The sequence below is a fragment of the Vombatus ursinus genome, unplaced genomic scaffold (genome assembly GCF_900497805.2).
Source record: "Vombatus ursinus unplaced genomic scaffold, bare-nosed wombat genome assembly UNPS02008961.1, whole genome shotgun sequence".
Lineage (NCBI taxonomy): Eukaryota > Metazoa > Chordata > Mammalia > Diprotodontia > Vombatidae > Vombatus > Vombatus ursinus.
Window position 1 is genome coordinate 8,005,146 of NW_020948739.1, and position 19,985 is coordinate 8,025,130.

The 19,985-nt window shown below is 37.6% G+C and overlaps 1 protein-coding gene across 4 annotated transcripts in view; it reads left to right on the plus strand.

The window, feature by feature from the left end:
- Positions 1 to 19,985, plus strand: part of GRHL2 (grainyhead like transcription factor 2) — a 232,047-nt gene that overhangs the window by 197,074 nt on the left and 14,988 nt on the right. For 3 of the 4 annotated variants that reach the window (XM_027850005.1, XM_027850007.1, XM_027850008.1), the window contains exons 10-13: positions 963 to 1,050; positions 1,263 to 1,402; positions 6,673 to 6,704; positions 14,079 to 14,173. In XM_027850005.1, the coding sequence (XP_027705806.1) occupies positions 963 to 1,050; positions 1,263 to 1,402; positions 6,673 to 6,704; positions 14,079 to 14,173 (355 nt within the window). The remainder of the gene's footprint in view (positions 1 to 962; positions 1,051 to 1,262; positions 1,403 to 6,672; positions 6,705 to 14,078; positions 14,174 to 19,985) is intronic. The other variant, XM_027850006.1, reaches the window with a different exon arrangement.

The window sequence follows — 19,985 nt, forward strand, 5'->3', positions numbered from 1 at the left end:
CTTTTCTGTTTAGACATAGTTTAAGTATTTGTGATATTATTTGATGTTTTTCATATCCAGCCCCTTCTAATGCTCTTCTTTTTTAAATTTTTTAAAATTTATTTTGATTTATCAACAATCACTTCCACATGCTTTTGCGTTTAAAATTTTTCTCCCCCTTCCTCCCCACTACCCTCTCCAAGACGGTGGACCTAATGAGCAATGAGTAGCGCGATGGTGACCATGTGTCCTGTAAAATTGTTTCTTGTTGTCTGAGTCTGCAGAGTAAGCTAATACTGCCAACTGTTTTATTTGATGTTCCAAGGGGAGTCTGTGAGCCATTCCTCCATTTAACTGAAACTTCCTTGTACCTTTGTGTTTCATTTATATTAAGGATATCAATACTGATGTGATTTATTTCCTCCACTAGTATGTTGACTCATTGGTCATTAGCTCATATTTATAGTTAAGATAATGTTTATAGGCAATCTACAAAAAGTGTGATACTTAATATTGCTTCTTTTTTTTCTTTCTGTCAATCTGCTACCATTATTTGTCTTAAATTCTATTATTGTAGTTACTAGCATTATTTAACATTCATCATTGTCCAGTAGGTTATGAAGTTGAAACTGTTTTCTCTGGGTAGATTCCAAATTGAAATTCTATAGACAGACAAGAAAGCAAAACAAGGGGAGAGGATGGAATCACTTCCGAAAGGAAGATGGGTGACAATATGGTGCAGAGGTCAGGAATATGGTCTATACCAATAAATTGATCTCATTTGTTTTCAGGGACCTTTAATATATCATAAAGCTTTCCCAGTTGAAGCACTGACCCCTCCTGAATAATAGAAATGGGACTCCCACCCCATGTCTCTCTTTCCTCTGGCTTGTTTCACATTCACCAAGATTTGTAATGGAGATGATAGCTTTGGGTACTTTTTTAACATGCCTGGCATTGTTTGTGTTTGTTTTCACTGGCAGGGAGCAGAAAGAAAAATCCGTGATGAAGAGAGGAAGCAGAACAGAAAAAAAGGAAAAGGCCAAGCAACTCAAACCCAGTGCAACAACTGTGAGTTTGACTGGCTACATCATTTCTGTTAAAGACATAGCCTATGTAGGATGGGCAAATTAACTCCTCGTATTTGCCTTCATCCATGTTGCATTTTAGAGCAGCGTTTTCTCTGCATGGAGTAAATGAACTTTATCTAGGGCTAGGGTTTTGGTTGGGTTTCTAAATCAAATATAACCCTCAGTCACTAAGAATTCTGCAATTCTGTTCAGCCACTGATGGGAAGTTGACAGCAATACCCTTACAAAAAAAGAGCGATATCACCTACTTCAAGACAATGACTGACTTGGATTCCCAGCCCGTTCTCTTCATACCAGATGTTCATTTTGGAAACTTACAGAGGACTGGGCAGGTAAGATGCACCTACTATCCATGGGTATGAGTCATAGACCCTGAAAGCAGCTGAAATTGACTATAGCAATGTGGGTTGGGTTGGTTTTTTTTCTGGTTTGTTTATTTTAAAGTACTCTACTTTAGCCATGACAAAATGTCATAGTTTTGCTTACTGAAAGTAGATCTTTTTTTTTTAATGACATAAGAGTGGAGATACTCTATTAAGGACAAGAATAGACAGAACAATGGAGAAAGATCTTTGGGAGTATGAGAAAAAGTTCTGATTCTTGCTGAACTGGCTTGATGCCATAGAGTGCCACCTAGTGGTAAGAAGTGAAGACATGACTATCATCTTCCATCCTAGCACAGAAAGGAAGTGGCCTACGAGTCCAATATGGGAAATCTGAACATTTCTCAGTTTGTTTATTTTTTCCCTGATTAGTTTCTGCTCTTATCGTAAGTAAGCGGACCAGATTCCAGGGAGTCAAAAAGGTGGTTACTGTAAGAAACACAGATTAACAGAATAATTTAATAAGAAAGGAGGAGTTGAAGTGGCCTATTTTTAATGATTCTTTGTCTTCTGGATGTGTCTTCCAAATGTTTTGCAAACACAAATCTTCCCAAGCTGACATTAGTGAAAGCTCTGTTGCAAAGAGCCCTTTAAATCAAATGTGAGAGCACAACAGTTCAGATTGGACCTTAAACAGAACAGCCTCCACACCAAATCTAATCCCAAAGTTATGTGACATGGTATCACCTTGTAAGTGAGAATTTGGAAATGGAGTGAAGAGAGCTGGAGCTGGCTCATGACTTTTCATGAGTTGTCAACCTTTCAGAAGCAAAGAGCCAGGTCCAAACAAAACTCAACTTTTGCTTCCATTTACATCATTCATGTACCCATTCAGAAGAAAAAAAAAACAACATGTTTTTAGCTGGATGGTAGAACAGAGTTCAATATATTTTCATAAATCATTTTTTAATTAAAAAAATCATTCTTGAGTTATTCTATCCCTACCTTGAGTAGTGTTTAATCTTAGCTATATGGCTCTGTATGGGATGGAAGTTATGTTGTACACTAGAACAAAGGAGAGACTGCCTATGTTTGTGGTCTCTTTGCCCTTACAGAACTTCATGACATACTGTCCAAGAGAGGAAACAATTGTGGAAAATTGTCATTATTATTATTTACCAGAAGTCTTTTGATTCTGGTTTCATGTTAAAGCCCTAAATACTAGCTTTTCCCTTGGCAACTTTCCTCTATAATTTAAAAAGTCACAAAGCAATTGTAAGAGGGAAAAAAAAAAACAATTTACTTTGTATGTACGGGCTAAGAGTGTGGTTGGAAAAGATATGGTTCTTGGGCCATTATTAACAATTTGGAGATAGGAGGAAAGCAAAACATTTTGGCCAAACCTGGCCCCTTGTGCCCATCAGCCCCTATATCAAAGCAATGTTGTAGCTGCTGTCTCCTCTGATTTCCCCAAACTCACAATCTAATCAAAGCACTTGGAAGAAGACACAGTGATACCTTTAGATATTTTAGTGACCACAGTTACAAAAGCTGTATTTCTTTCCACTGAGCCCACAAAGTCATAACACATCAATTCTCTGGAGACCAGCTTTCTGCAACCCTTAGGCTTTCAGAAGGACTCCAGACTCTAAAAGCAAGTGGGGAAGGAGCAGGAAGATGAAGGAAGTGAAGGAGCTGCTCTTGAGCATACAAACTGACAAAGTAGGGAATAGCCAGAGAACTGAACTACTATATTATGTAGTCTATAGGTTATAACAATTATATAGTATATAGATTATATAATAGAATAGAATCTATAGTAGGTTAATAGAGTATTATTTGTATATTATATACTTACTGTAGTATACTGTAGTGTAGTATATATTATATTTCATATTCTATTATATATCATATTCTATTCTATATAGTACATAATATAGTTTATATATAAAATGTTATATATATACTATAGTAACAGAAAATATATTAATAATGTAATAAAATATATGATTTAAAACATTGTATATACTATATACTAATAGTATAGTTAATGTATAGTTAATATAATAATATACTAATATATATTATTTATAACATTATATAACCATTACATATAGTAAATAATATATGTTATCATATTATTAATATATTATTATATTACTATAACATAATATATTATATATAACATTTATATATACTATATTATATGCTATATAGAATAGCACACATGATATACACTATACCATAGTATAGTATATAGCATAGCATATATAATATATAGTAGTATAGTCGATAGTCAATAATAGTCTATGGGTTATAGTCTACAGAAGATTATATAACCTATAGATTATATGGTACATTATAGTCTATAGTAGATTAGTACTATATTAGTAGTATAGTGTACAGGTATATACTACACTATAGTATATATATAAAGTATACTACAGTACATAGTACTATAATGTTTATAGTATATAGTAGTATAGTCTATAGTAGATTATAGTCTATATAGAGAATATTATATAGTATACTATGTTATATATAAATTACGAGCACATAGTTGGTGATGTCAATAGAAGACCAACCTTTTAATGCAAAATTTAAGAACCAAAGGAAAAATGATAGAAGACAAGAGATATGAAAGAAGTAAAGAGGAGGAAAGAAGAGGGGAAAGAGAACAGTGGGAAGTAGAAGTGACTAAGGGGGTATTGAATAGCAGATATTCTGATAGAGGAAAAGTGAGCCAGTGATAGAACAACTGAAAGAGGGGAAGGAAGGGTGGGCAGCACAGACAGCTATCTATAGCTCCTATGAATAGTATTGTTCAGACACTAAGGAAACATCAACCATAAGACAGGAGGCAAGCAGCAAAGAGCCATTTAGATAGGTTTCATTGGACATTGATATGTCAAAGGACAACTGTCCTCTTGCTAGGTAATCTCAGAGCTTTTTTCTTAGGAGCCAGAGATAAAGTCTGGGAGTATTTACTATCTTCTTGCCTATTGCTATTTCAATGATTCAGCCTATTAAGCAAGATATTATTCAAAATAGGAAATGCTATAGCAAAGATTTCAGGAGAAAGTTGATCAACTGTAGGACTTTCAACACTGTTTTATCATAAAGATACAATCTGAGCATTCCTTGTTCTGGGAAATTCATTAGAACTATAAAATTAGAAAAAAGTTGAGAAAGTTTTGGGTTGGTGTCATGTTTGCAGAGGTATTATCTGGTAATGATGAAGAATGATCAGTCTCTGGAATCAACCTTCCCCCAAGTATACATTATTGAAGTGGTGAGAAATATTTCTCCTTCACACTCCATGAACAAAGTTAGTGTATGTGAATTAAAAGGACAAGTACAAGCTGGCTAGGAGGTACCTGTGATTCTTTATTGCAGAATTCACAGGTAATGTTTTAAAACTGACAAACCCACGGACGTGGACAGTTAGGATGAAGAGATGATTTTTTTTTGGAGGTTGAGAAAACCCCTTGGGAAAAGGATGCTTCTATCTTTTATTCACAAATTTATTTTGCATAGAGGCAGACAGGTTGGTTGTTTTTTGTTTTTTGTTTTTGTTTTTTGTTTTTTCTCTGCTGTTGTTGTTTTTGCCTAGGAAGTTATTTGGTTGCACATTTATGAGAGAGGAAAATTATCCCCTATCATCCCCTACAAGACAAGCTGACATCAGGAACTTTTCTAGGAAAATCATTTCCAAGGCTATTATGGGTGTCAATACACATTATGTTCTATGCCCTGCTTGATTTATAGCTGAAATTCATCACAATGACAAGTGCTTGTTAGAAGGACCCTGAATCATCAAGAGAAGGTTAAATTACGTTCTGTGTACCCTGTTTAAGAAGGTAGGAAAGAATATTGTATGTTTATGAAAGATTACAATTAAAAAAACCAAAAGTTAAATTAAGAAAAGTCCAGCACTTACAGGGATAATCTTCAGCTTTCTGGGGAAAACGTCATCATGAATAATTTATTCTCTAAAGCTTCAAGATATCTGAGGTTTTACTATGGAACAGCTCCTAGGCTTGCTAAGCACTATTAAGATTTGCCAGGAGTTTCCCAGAAACTTCCAAACTACCACTGACTTTCCCCCTCTAGAATGTTGATGAAGAAGCAGTGATCTGAATATCTCGGAACTCAAGTAGACTTGACTGGCATGCCTCCCAGTCAGACATCAAATGAGGGGAAGTGAATGACCTGTATAGATATTTTGCCATGTCTAAGTTAAAAGGGCCACAGATCATTAGGGAGTGAATGTATAAAGCAGCCATATAGTTCTCACAAGTTAGTAGGTCCTGAAAGCCCAAGTGTTTATCTGTAGCAGATAGGATAACATCGGCTTCACAAGGAGAGTTTCATCAAAAGCAAACAAAATCATCTGAGTATTTGTCTTAACTTTTTAAAGATTCGCTGACTTATTTCCTTTCTGCTTGTTTTTTTTTCCCATGGATCACATGAAAAAGATCGATTCCCTTCTTGCCCCCCAACCTATGTGAGGTCTCCTTGATGATTAGGAGGACCATCTGCAAGTGTGAACTTGCTCAATTCAGATGGAACTGGCTTTGGACTTTTCTGTTGTTGAGGGATGTCAGGACCCTCTGTCCTCCTTGAAAAATAAGCTAAGAAGCCAGAAGTTTATGCTATGGAACCAGGGGGTGCTTTTGTATGTCCCTCCTGTCCATGTTTTCATCTTTACCCCACATAACAGCTGATCCAGGAGTCAATTCCTTCATGTATTGACTTTAATACATTAGTCACAGAACTTTCAGACACCTAGCCAAAGAAGCCTTTTCCAGTTTTGCCACCTTTTGTGGCTTATAGACCTTGTTTAAAAGTCTCCTAACACAAACAACCAATATCTGGATTAGACTAGACCAAAAACAATCTTTGCTTTAGAGTTCTAGATAATATGACCAGGATTACTTTGGCTAAACCCTGCAAGAAGAGATAGTAAGAGATACCCCATTTAAAATAACTCTAGACAGTATAAAATAATTAGGTTTTAAATGTAGTTTCATTAAGATATAAAAACTTTCTTTCAGAAGGGTAATTATTGTTGTTCTGTTAAGATTTACATTTAAAGAAAAAACATATACATACATGCTGCACTCAACAGTTTTGCCCTTTTTGAGAAAGGGGAAGAGAGAATTTTAGGGAAGATTGTAGCTCACACAGTATGTTTTTTCATCTCTCTTCTCTGAATGACGTTCTTTCAGCTGGGATAATTGGGCCGGGGTAAAGTAAACCTGTTATTTTTTCTGCAGGCATATTACAGCACTGATGACGAGCGAGAAGGGTAAGACATTTAGTTCTTTCATTTCAAAGCTTGGAGGCAAATAAGGGACAGTCATTTCATACCAGTGGAAATGCTCCATCTGTGTATTCCAAACAGGGGGTGGAACCTCTCCAATGCTGGCTTTTAATTTCTGATTATGATGGAGTTGATACTAAGGACCATTTGGGAAGGAAGCCCAGGAAATACTACATTCCTGTTTTGACTCTCACATTTCTTCTTTTCCTCTCTATGGACTAACTTGTGTTGTGCTTTGCTTTGTTTTATCCTGAGTGATCTAATTTTTCAGCTTTTCCTCTTCAAATAGAATCTTAAGTAAGGAGAAATGAAGAAGTAGCAGGGAATGTGATTGTTCTGAATGATATTTAGAGTGCATTGTGTATTTCATCATTCCATAAACATTTATTAAGCATCAACTTTGTGCAATGCACTGTGCTAGGTGTTGAATCTATAAAGATAAAAAACAATGCAATCCCTGTCCTCAAGGAGCTTATTGTTGGCTCTTCATAGTACAAAAGGAAGGCAGGAAAGGAAGGATCACTTGGACCTTCCTGGTAACCTAAGTTTACCCACCCTACTTTATTTGAGCATAGAATAATAATCTATCATTGCTGTATAATTAGAATGACAAGGACTCTATGAGTAGTACTTCTTAAAGTGGAAATATTCTTTAACACCAGCCTCCTCCATATCATACACATACAAATCCTGCATTCCAGGGATATTAGTGAATTGTGTGTGAAGTGGAGAAGAGGGTAAGGTGAAGTTAGAAGGAAGAATTGAAATGGTCCTAGGTACTTTTATTTGAGTCACTAAAAACTAGGCACCCGTCTATTTCACCCATGTCATAGTTTCATCTTCTGGTCTACAAGGGGAACAGAAACATGGAAGCTCTTCTATTTCTGTCAAGATACTAGGCAAGTGAGTATAGTTCTTTCACCTTTTAGGAGTCTCTAGACTTTCACTGACTACTGTGAACCCAAGAAGCCAGTAGGGTGGGGCTTCACTTTTTTTTTAAGAGAAGAAAAAGGCAGACATTGGGCTTCCAGATTTTTATTATTGTTATTACTATTTATATAGCACTTTATATTTTCCAAAGCACCACAGTCTTCATTATTTCATTTCAGTGAAGTTAGACCAGAAACAATCTTTGCTTTAGAGTTCTAAGTAATATGACCAAGACTACTTTGGCTAAATCCTGCAAGAACATAGGTGCTTGAGTTGGAAGGGACCTTAGGGGAATCCTTTCTTCATCCTTGATCAGTGGTCATCTAGCCTCTTGTTTGATGACCTACACTGATGGGGGCTCACTGCCTCATGAGTCAGCACATTCTAATACTGATGACTTGTCGATGTGAGAAAGTTCTTTCTTATGTTGAGCCGCAATCTCTTCTTTTATAACTTTTCACCCTTCCTGTCCTAATTCTGCCCTTTTAATCTACAAACTGTAAGCTTAACCATTCTTCTACCAGACACCTCTTAGATATTTGCAGAGAGCTATCATATGTCTTCTAAGCTTCTCTCTTTGGGACAAACATTTCCAGTATCTGCAGCTGAGTCTTCTAAAAGGAGGATTTGCATGCTCCTGGTCACCTTGGTTTCCTTCTTTGATGGCTCCTGATTGTCACGATCTTCCTTCAAAGGTGGTACCCAGAACTGGGCACAGTACTTCTGCTTTCTGTGATATAGAAAAGAAATGTCTCTTAACTCAGTCTAATGTTTTTGGTAGCTCCATCACACTGTCAGCCCATATTAGTCATATGCTTTACTAAACCTATGCCCATTCTCCTTGTCTTTCCCCACATGACTTTATTCCAAGTCACCTTATAATTTTGGAATTGAATTTGAGTTTGGGGGCAAATATGATTATTCTTATTTTCAAATGAGGAAATTGAGGCTCACTGGACTTAAGTAAAATCACACATATAGTTAGTAACAAAGTCAAGAATAGAACCCAGGTCTCTTGCTACTTACCTCCAATGCTTTCATCATTAATCTATATACAAGTTCATCTATTTGGTACCTATATTTTCTATCCACTCATCTGTTTACCCCTTAATTATGAATAGCTTTGATACCCAAGGTGTTATTAGTATTGTTAACACCCTCGATGAAGAAGTAACAGGGAGCAGGAGCCAGGAACCAGAATAGAAATCAGCAAAATCTGGGTTCAAGCCCTATCTCTACTATGTATTGGCTGTGAGCCCCTGAACAAATGATTTAACCTCTCAGTGATCTCCTTCCCCAAACAACTTTATAAGATTATAAGTTGCAGATCCGTGTAAGATTTGCTTACCAGAAATTGTAATCCAATGAAATCCTAGGTCTGGACTGTCCCCTTTTCCATTACTGTTCCTATCCCTGAAATCTGTGTGTCAGAACACCAGACCATTTTCAGTCATGCCAACCACTGTTTCTATATCACCCTGGATTTCCCTGGTTGCTCTCACCCTGTTTTTACTAGATGCTAGGGTTCTTTCCAAATTTAGATTGAGTTTCCATCCACATTCTTCTGCATGTGCTAATATAGTCAATAACTATTTGACATTTTATATACCTTTTCTTATTTAACCCTTACAACAACCCTGGGAGGTGAGCACTAAAAATTATGATCATACCCATTTTACAGATGAGGAAACAGAGGCTGTGAAAAGTGAAGTGATTTTCATTGGTTACACAGCTAATAAATGGAAGAGGTTGCATTTGAACACAGGTCCATCTTGCCTCCAAGTCCCACACTTCTTTTTATTATACCAATCTAACTCATAATAAATGTCCAGAGACCAACCAACTATCTCAAATCAGTAAATCAGAAAAGTAGACATCGAAGGCAGCTAGGTGGCACAGTGGATACAGCACTGGCCTTGAAGTAGGAGGACCTGAGTTCAAATGTGACCTCAGACCAGACACTTGTCACTAGCTGTGTGACCCTGGGCAAGTCACTTAACCCCAATTGCCTAAAAAAAAAAGGAAAAGACATCAAAGATGATAAACATGGTTCTCTGTTATGTCTTTGCCATGGGGTAAACTTTACTTTGGTTCAATAACTTACTCAAATCTCAAGTCACCAGAGACTTGAGACCCTTCTTGCTCATCTTCCAGAGTGTGGAGAGTTCCTTTTGGGCATTTGCAATTAGATCAGTCTGGTGGCCACCTGAGGAATTAGTCTTTCAAAACCCAGGCCCTTGTTGCCTTGAGCATAGTATTTATTTTAAAGGTTCTGAAATCCGCTTTCCTACCAAATTCTCTGTACTTCACTTTCCTTATTAAACATAACAATATTACCATTAAAATGAGAACAAAATGCTATGTTTTATACCATCACCAATCTGCATGAATTACAGCATGTCATTTTATGATTTGCATTAAACACCCAGCCTTGCTTCCAGCTGGTGATATGAGATTCCCATCCCAGAACACCCAAGCCTTTCCCCCAGAGACCTCCAAGTGAGGCACTGTCACAAGGCAGAGACTCTGTCACCATTGGGAAATGCTATTCAGACAGATGCTCAAGTAATAATAAACGCAATTAAAAAAGGAAATTCAAGGGGACATGGAGGCAGAAAGCAACTGGCAGCCAGTCACCCATACCTTAATAAGATCACTAAGGATGGTTAGGTGCTTTTTGAAATAATAGAGGAAGTGCTCATTTTGACTTCCCCAGCAGATTCCAAGCCTCAGCTTTTTTGCCCTACTAAGCTTAATGATCTAGGTTCTCCAAAATGCTGAAATTTCACCTGGGGATTAAGTTACTCATGAAGAAGGTCGATTAACTCTTTAAAGCCATTAAAGCACTCTAATGCCAAATGAGAAAAGAAGGGAGAGTAGGAAAAAAAGTAAGGAAAGGGGAAAGAGTGGAAAAAGAAAAAATTCTGACTGTGTAGGGAACAGAAGTCTGCCTAGAGATAAAAATAAGGCAGAAAAGGAAAAAAAAATATGTGAGTACAGAGGAAATGGGAAAGAAGAGACCTAGTCAGAACAGGGTTTTGAAATAAGGAAAACTAATAATTGAAGAGAGAAAAATCTCTTTTTAAGGAGACAAAACCTATGCCTTTGTCATAAAATTTTAGAGCTAGAAAGGACTTTCTGTATAATCTGGGTCTTTTTGTATCAAGGAGGAAAATGAGGCCTAGACTAGTCAAATTGCTTGTTCTCCCTACTGGTAGTTTCTTACCTTGAATTACCTTCAATTTACCTAGTATAGCTCTTGTTTGTGCATCGTTGTTTTCATGCTGTCTCCTCCATTAGAAAGTGAGCTCCTTGAGGGCAGGCACTGTTTTTGCCCTTCTTTGTATCCCCAGCCCTTAGCACAGTGCTATACCCATCACATCTGGGTTTTCTGCTTTTGGACATGCTCTAGGTTCTCAGTATGACTCCTGAATTGCAGTGCACCAAACTGAACACAGTTCTCCAGATGTGGTCAGACCAAAATCAACTACAGAAATACTGTATCCCTTCTGTTGTTCAGGACAGACACAGTACCCTTCTACGTAGCCTAGTGTGATATTAGGCTTCCAGGTCATGCTACTAATCATGTTGAGCTTATAACTCACCAAAAACTAAAAAAAAAAAAAAAACCGAAAAACAAAAACCAAAACTCAGCTCTCTGTCACATTAACTCTCACCCAATCACAATTCCTCCATCCTCTGTTTGTCTGGTTGCTTCTTAAAAACCCTATTACCCTCCTCCTCTACTCCTTTCAGCACATTCTACCTCATTTCTTAGTTGTACCTGATCCTAAGAATCCCCAGAAAGCTGAGGGTTGAGTTCAGTCTCTTTCTTTGTCTCCATACCAGCTACTTCTCAAAGAAATGAGACCTTATTCTTCCTTTGGAAGCCCTGCTCCTCATCCTTGGATGAGGATGGAGAGGGATACCAAAAACCCCCACCTACTACTTAGGGACTGTGGGACTGTAGGACTGTAGGACCTAACATTCATTACTATTAAATTTTATCTTATTAGATTTGACTCTTTATTGAGATCTTTTGGGATCCTGATTTTGTTATCCAATATGGTAAACCATCACTCCTGGATTCCTGTTATCCACAAATTTAATAAGCATGCCATCTCTGCTTTCCTGAAAGTCATTGAAAAAAATGTTTATTAAAACAGGGTCAGATCTCTGTGGCACTCCATGGAACACTTTTTTCCAGATTTGCATTCATCTATAATGGCTACTCTTTGGGTTCAGTCATTCACCCGGTTCCAAATCCACCTAAGTGCACTGACATCTAGTCCACATTTGTCTACTCTTCCTTATATGTAAAGACATCATCTGAGGCTTTGTCAAATGCCTTGCTGAAATCCAGTTGTAATACGTCCATGATATCCCTTTAATCCCAGAATTACATTTTCTTTTGAAAAGTTAACATTAGGTGCCAGCCAGCCTTGAGTGCAGAGTATTAAAATTTTGTTAAGCCTAAACTTTTTTTTCATGAGCACAGTGGGAAAATAATATAAGGATATAAAACCAAATATACTTCCTGGAATCTCAGAAATTGTGAAATCAACCAACACTGAGCCCAAACTGCATCCTGGATTATCTACTGACTTAACTATGTTCTTCATTGATAAGACCCTAAAACTCTTAGATCCTAAGTTTCTACACCTTTAGAATGGAGGCAGCAATACCTCAGGATGCTAGATTTAAGAGTAGATTTTAAATGCCTATCAAGCATCCTGGAGGGGCTATGGATATGAAAGATTAAAAGCACTTTGAGGTCTCCAGGTGAGAGGTAGAGAGTGCTGGACTTGCAATTAGGAAGCCCTCAGTTAACATCTTGCCTCAGATACTTATTAGCTGTGTAGCTTTGGGCAAATCACTTTCCAGCCTGTTTCCTCATCTGCAAATAGGGATAATAATAGCATTTACCTCACAACGTTGCTGTGAAAATCAAATGTGATAACACATGTAGAGTGTTTTGTAAACCTTCAAATGCTTTATAAATGCTATTATTAATAATAATAATTTAAGATGTTCTTTAAATAACAAGTTGAAAAATCCAGATGGTAGAAAAAATTGTATTTTCTTATCTGGAAAAAAATGATCAGAAGTCAGCAGGTCTAAGAAACTATAAAGCAGATTTAGTCAGAAAAAGACGAGCTCTAGTCAGAGACCCAAGATCAGCAAAAGGAGGCATCAACGTATAAGCCTCCATCTATTTACCAATAAGAAATTGGTTGGCCATTAACAACTGAATTTCCTACATCTTGAAAGGATAATTATGTCAGTCATTGGGCCTCTGCTGCCTGGCTTCAAACTTCTAGATAGAATAAGACCTGCCCCCATGATCTGTATTTATGACATGCTAGCATGGCGAGGGGAGGGAATTAATAAAAGGAACTTACAATGGAGAGGAAAAAAAAACCCAAACCAACTCCCCTCATCTAAACAGGACTTCTGGATTTTTTCTGCTCTCTGACTTTGGCGACAGACGCCATGGATTGAATGCTGGTTCTGTGTGGCAGGAGAACTGGCTTCAGATCTTGGGTCTATGTACTTGCTATCTTTGGGACCCTAGGCAAGTCTTATCACTTATCAGCTCACTTTTGAGCCTTCGTTCTTAGCTAAAAATGGAGATTAAAATAATCATACTATTACTAATCTCACAAGTTAAGAGCAAAGTACCTACTGAACTTTAATGTGCTATGTATAAATGAAAGCTATTACCTGCCATTGATGTTTTTCTGAACTTTAATTTTCAGTTCTTAAAAAATGAGAGAATGACTACTTTCTTCTTGTTTCTATTACTATCATTCACCATCATTTCATATTTATTGAGGACCTACCCTGTACCATTGTTTAGTCCTAATGCTAATGGGGTGCTTTCTAGATCCTACTTAGGTATGGATTATCTAGATTAGTGCCCCACTTCTACTAGGATGGTTGAATTGTTGCTTTTAATTGCTTTCTTTGTAACAGTAATGCTCACAAAGAACCCATCTTGGGAGCAATCTTTTAAACTGGCTTCTGAGCTAGCTGTGATGATAGAGTAGAGGTGTGTTCCTGCTATGCACAAAATGGCAGCTCTCCACTTGCTTATGCCTTCTACCTCCCTGTTCTTCTTTCTCCCTATTACCCTCTTCTTCTACTCCTTTCAGCACATTCTACCTTATTTCTTAGTTATGCCCGATCCTAAGAATACCCAGAAAGCTTGAGGGTTGAGTTCAGTCTCTTTCTTTGTCTCCATACCAGCTACTTCCCAAAGAAATGAGACACTTTATTCTCCCTTTGGAAGCCCTCCTGCTCATCCTTGGATGGGGATGGAGAGGGATACCAAAAACCCCCACCTACTACTTAGGGTATTGTTTCACCTCCCCTTGTTCGGTCACTCTGTATGTGTTTTATCAATAAATTGCTTGTATTCTTTTCTAGTAGCAGTGTCCTTGTTAAAAGGATGTTCAGGCCAATGGAGGAAGAGTTTGGTCCACCACCTTCTAAGCAGATGAAAGAAGAAGGAATGAAGAGAGGTACTTAACAGCTAGAGGCACCACATTTCACTGTCATCATTATGGTTATACAATACACATTCACCCATCTGAGTTTGCCAAGGACGACACTCACCTCAGCTCAGTCTCTCCAGGCATTTATGGGGCTGGTTGTTGGCATCACACTAACTAGGCCACACAGGATGACTGAAGGAAAATAGCCTCAAGGATATAATAAAACTTATAAATATATTATCATATATAACATACATAAATATGTATTATAAATATACTAAAACTTATGTCACTTACATATACACCTACACCAGAGAAATTATTTCTTTTAATTATTTTTTAAAATTATTTAAAAAAAATTTTCAGGGAAATTCTAAGGAACCATATCAAGCAACAAGGTTATAAACATGCTAATTATTTAAAAATGAAAACAACCCCCCCCAAAAAAACCCACTTAAAGTAACCCATCTGTATTAGACATGGTGAAAGCTTCAGTCTCAGGGGACCTGAATACCATTTGTAAATAGATATGGCTGACCCATGAAGTTGCTTAGGCCAATTGGAAAGTTGCAAGCTATGCCCATGACAATGTTGTTGATTACTCCTACTAATAATCCAAAGCATAGGTCACCACATGGGCCTGAGGCAAATGCCTGATTGCATGGAGGCAACCCTGGCCCACCACACCAAAATATCTTTAGCCTGCCACTGAGGCTATGATCTTTGCTTCTTGACTTCTGGTCTTTGCTTCTTGACTTCTGCCAATGGTCTTTGGCTATTGACTTCTCAACTTCTAACTTCGGGGTATTCATTTGTGAGTCACAAGTATTGTAGAGGTTTCCTGGACCCACTGCAGTTGGTGGGATTTAGATTAGCCATAATGAAGCATTCCTGACAGTGGAAGTTGGTCAACTCTGTAATTGGTTTTCAAAAGAAGTTACAGAAGGTGGTTTGTTGTTTTTTATTTTTTTTAAAATAAGGTAAGCCCAGTTTGTGTAGACATCATCTTTAAGGCAGTCATGACTAGGTGACCTGCTACATCCTTGTGATTCATTGTTTTCAATGTAAAGAGCCAAGCTTAGTTCCACTCGAACCACCTTTTGGTATTTGAAAAGAAACTACCCAAACCCTGGTGCTATTTTTAGTTTTCATTTACTTCTCCTTTTCACTGTTCTATGAAGGGATTAAGCAATGAAAGCACAGAAATTCCCCCATGCAAGGCTGTCCTATCTAATTTCCCATTTCTGTTTGGATGGACTTGGGGGGATTTGCTGACACACAAACTCAAGCTCTTTTTCTTGAGATTTTCCTGAATTGGGTTGGCAAGCTGAGCACTGTTTACTGAGACTCCCGAAAACGTTTCCATCGGTGTATCGTAAGAAGAACAGCACTAGACAGAGGGCAGATGTGTGGATCCTGATCCTGGCTCTTCGACTAATTATATCTATAGCCTTGGACAAGTCACTTAAACTCTCTGGGACTCATTTTCTCCATTTATATATTGATGGAGTTGTACAAAATGATCTCCAAAGTCCCTTTCAGTGTCTATAAGCTTATGATCCATAAAATCTGATGCCTTATCATGACCTACTGCTTGCTCCAATTCCTAAGAGGCAAAATCGACCATTTCAGATCCTAAGCTTTCACAGTCAGAGGATCTTTCTTTGTTTTCTCACATAGAATAATACATTTTAAATGTATAATTGATTAAAATCTCAGAGTTCCCTGCAGAACTAATCTACACTCAGGAATTTCCATGAGATAAACATTGCAGTGGACCCACAAACAACATGAACAACTCAGATTGTTGTTTTCCTCCTTCTAATAAGTGAGGGCAGGAGAAATAGAGGTGGAAAATGTCTACCTTTTAGAAGGCCAAATTCTGAGTTCATAGTCCTGGAGTCCCCAGGGAAATAAGTGCCCAAAGAGGGGGCACAGTACCAGAGCAAAAATACTTTGCAAACTTTATCAGCCAATACCTAATAATGTTTGAATTATATTTTCAACCTTGGAAGAGACTTCTTATAAAATTGAGTTCAGTCAGGCCTCCTTTTTCTTTTGTCCTTCTGTGCTCATGGGATCCTGAGATTTAGAATTGGAACGGACCTTTTAGAGGCCATCTGATCCACCCCATACGCTTTACAGATGAAAATAGTGAGTCCCAAAGACTTGAAAATGTGACGTGTCCAGCGTGTTCCAGCACAAGGTCCTCAGTGTGGCTGCATTATACTATCTGTGTGACCCTAGGCAAATCACTTCACTTGAATTCTTATCTGTAAAAAGTATGATTTGAATCAGATGGCCTCTGAGGTTTCTTTTGGCTCTAAATGTGTGATCCTATGATTTTATCACTTGACTAATGCACTATTCTTGGTTTCTATGGATGCAGCCATTCCACCCCCTTCTGGCCAGCCCCCTGCCAACCTTATACCTCCTCGCCTTAAATATTTGCCAACATACCCATAATCTGCTTTAGATCCTAGAGGACATTTTAATTTTATTTGCTTATACAAACACCGGCACAGTCCATGAGCATGTAGGAGTTGATTATTACTACGTGGTATTTCATTATGTCAGGTTTGGGATCCATAGATTGTGGAAGGATTAAGCAAGTAAAGGAACTACTATATTAAGGTTGTTTTGCTACTGTTTACTGAGCATATCTCACAAATGCTAATGAACCCTTGTGGTTTGTAGGTAGCAGACAGATGAGTAATTAGAGGACCTAGAATGAATCACTGTCTTCCTAAGGGGCCACCATTACGAAGGCCTATTCCTCTCCTTTTGGGACAGAGTTCAAAAGATCCGTGGAAGAGTCCTTCCATTTCTATGTCAGTAAAAGAATAATAAAATATTAGAGATCTTCTAGGCTAACTCTTTCATTTTATAGACAAAAGAAATTGAGTTTCATAGATGTCAAGTGAGTTGCATAACAACCACCACCATGATGATGACAATGATCATGTTGATGATGACAATGATGATGAGGACAGAGAGTCAGTATCTGCCTAGAAGCCAGAAAGATCTGGACTCATCCTACCTCTTATACATACTAATTATGTGATCCCGGGCAAATCACTTAACTTCTCAATTCTCTAGGCAGCTGTCTAAGACTGTGAACTACAGGGAATATGTTCACTTACCTTGGTGGAGGGAGTTTCCAAACCTGGGGATCCATTCTTTATTTTTTTCTCTGTCTAGTTATAATAATGAAAACAACAACCATTCATCCCCACAGTCTTGCTACCATTGGAGTTATCCCAAAGGTGCTTTCATTGAGGCTAGAGAAGATGACCTTATATCCTAATAATTTTATTCAATTATTAAAAAAAAACTTTTGTTCAATTATAAAAATGTTGTCATCCTATACAAAAACCTACAGAACATTAAACATAAAAGAATAATAGCAGGACAGCAACTCATCTCTGGACTGTTTCTACTCAAATTCCATCAAATAAATAAGAAGATAATAATACTTTGTTATGTGACTAGATGGGGAAGCGAATAATGGAAAGAGCTATGGCCTTGGAGTCAAAAGACTTGTGTTGATATCTAGTTTCTGACACTATCTGTACAATCACAATCAAATCATTTATTGTCTCTGAGCTTAATTTCCCCCATCTGTAAAATGGGGATAATTATACGCTACCTTCCTTATAGTATTGCCATAAAGAAAGGGTTGAATAAATTTGAGTTAGTACTACTAATAATTATATCTAAAATAAAAAACAAATACTTAATAATTATTAATAAAAATCTAATTAATATTATAATAATAAATTATAATTTTTAAGGGTCACACACAGAGATTTAATCATGACATTCATCCCCATACAATGTTTTTCCCGTAGTCTGGCCCTTCAGAGATTTTATGTATAAACCCCGAAGCAAGCATGAGGGGGAAAAAAAAGCATCTTTGTGATATGTATTGATGATGTTACTAAATGTTTCGTCAAAGGGATGGAGATAGAGAAAGACCTAAACCCTAGGTCTTTAGCACCACAGATGTGGGTACAATAACCAACAAGCAAGAGAAAAATATCTTCACAGCAAGAAAAGTTTTGGAGGTAGGGGAGGAATGTGGGCAGGAACACGTTCCAGTGGCTGGTTGCCAGCAGCACTGTTTACTTCTGCCTGCCTCTTACTCTTGATCAGGTTAGCCACTCATGCCTCATGCAAATGCGCAGTTATACTGAGCTGCCCTTTCAAAACATGGGCGAATCAAGCTCCATGAAGTTATCTGTTGTTTATCCCATGGAAATTCCTGAGTGTAGATTAGTTCTGCAGGGAACTATTATCATCATTATGGCTATTGTTAACATTGTCTTGGTACTGACTTATAGGCATGGTTCCTTCAAGGACAATTGGGAACCTTTCCCACTGAGCAGAATGAGGTTGCCTGTGGTGCCCAATGTCCATGATGGAGGGATCCTTCCTGATGTTGTTGTTGTTAGGATTGTCATTATTGCTATTATCCTGCCATAGAGCTCTAGTTAATAAAGCCCCAGCTCCCCAAGGAAACAGCAGGGAGGGCTCCATAGACCCAGGATGTTAAGGCTCAACTGTCGACACACTCAGCAGGAGAACATGTGAACAACCTTGCCCCTTGGTTCTGAGCCAACCCAATAAACATCACTTAGATGTTCCATTTAACCCTTTACAGTGACTCCAGAGACAGTATTCACTGTGACATTTTAGTAGCTGAGGCTTTAAAAGACCACTGGTCAAATCAGTAGTAACTTTGTCCAGTGTCATGGGGCATCATTTTTGTGTTCCTTCTTAAGATAAGAGATTTAAATCAGGAAGGGACCTTAGTGGTGATCTGGTTCAACCCCCTCATTTTTTAGGTGAGGAAAATAAGACTGAGAAAGGCTCATTCAATGTCACGTAGGCAGTAAGGGGAGTCAGAATTTGAGTTCGTATCCTTGGATTCCAAAGATATTGCCTTTCTCCTTTTCCCCACTGCCTTCATTGTGGGCCTGCTACAATTCAGATCATATAAACCCCAAGGAACACATCTGCAGGAATATGTTTCCCTTCAATGGGCATATAATGATTTTCCCTCCTATTTAATCAAAACTAGTTTTCAAGTAATTTTCTCATGAGATTAATTAAATACCTTCTATAACTTACATGTGTACTTATTTCCTCCCGTATCAATAACAATGCAGCCTTTGATAAAGTCACTGAACCTATCTGGGCTTTAGTTTTCTCATCTATAAAACAGAAATTTGGACTAGAAGATGATGGTGAAGGTTCCCTTCCACCTCTGACAGTCTATGAACTGTGACCCAATATAAATGGGCAGCTAAGCAGTGCAGTTGATAGATTGCTGGGCCTAGAGTTGGGATGACCTGAATTAAAATCTGGCCTCTCACACTGTGATATTGGGCAAGTCACTTCATCTCTAATTGTCTCAGTTTCTTCATCTGTGATATGGGGATAAGAACAGCATTAACTTTCCAGGGTTGTTGTGAGGTTCAAATGAGATGTTTGATAAGCCCTTAACACAGTACCTGGCACACAGTAGGTGCTTAATAACTGTTCCCTTTGGCTTACCTTATTAAAATTCACTCATTATTAATTAATTTTCTTCAGATCCTTTTTCAGAGCAAATGAAATATTAGTCCTAAAACATTAATTGATGAGACTTATCTGGGCGTATTTGGGAATGGAGGTGGTAGGGAAAGTGTGATTTGTCCATTGAATCTTGTCTTATTTTACTGATTGAAAAAGAAGAGAATTTTTTAGTAATGATGCTTCAAAAATATTCTGATACAGCATCCTGTACACAACAGAATAAAACACAAGCAGAGTCCATCTGTATTTTATGTAGATT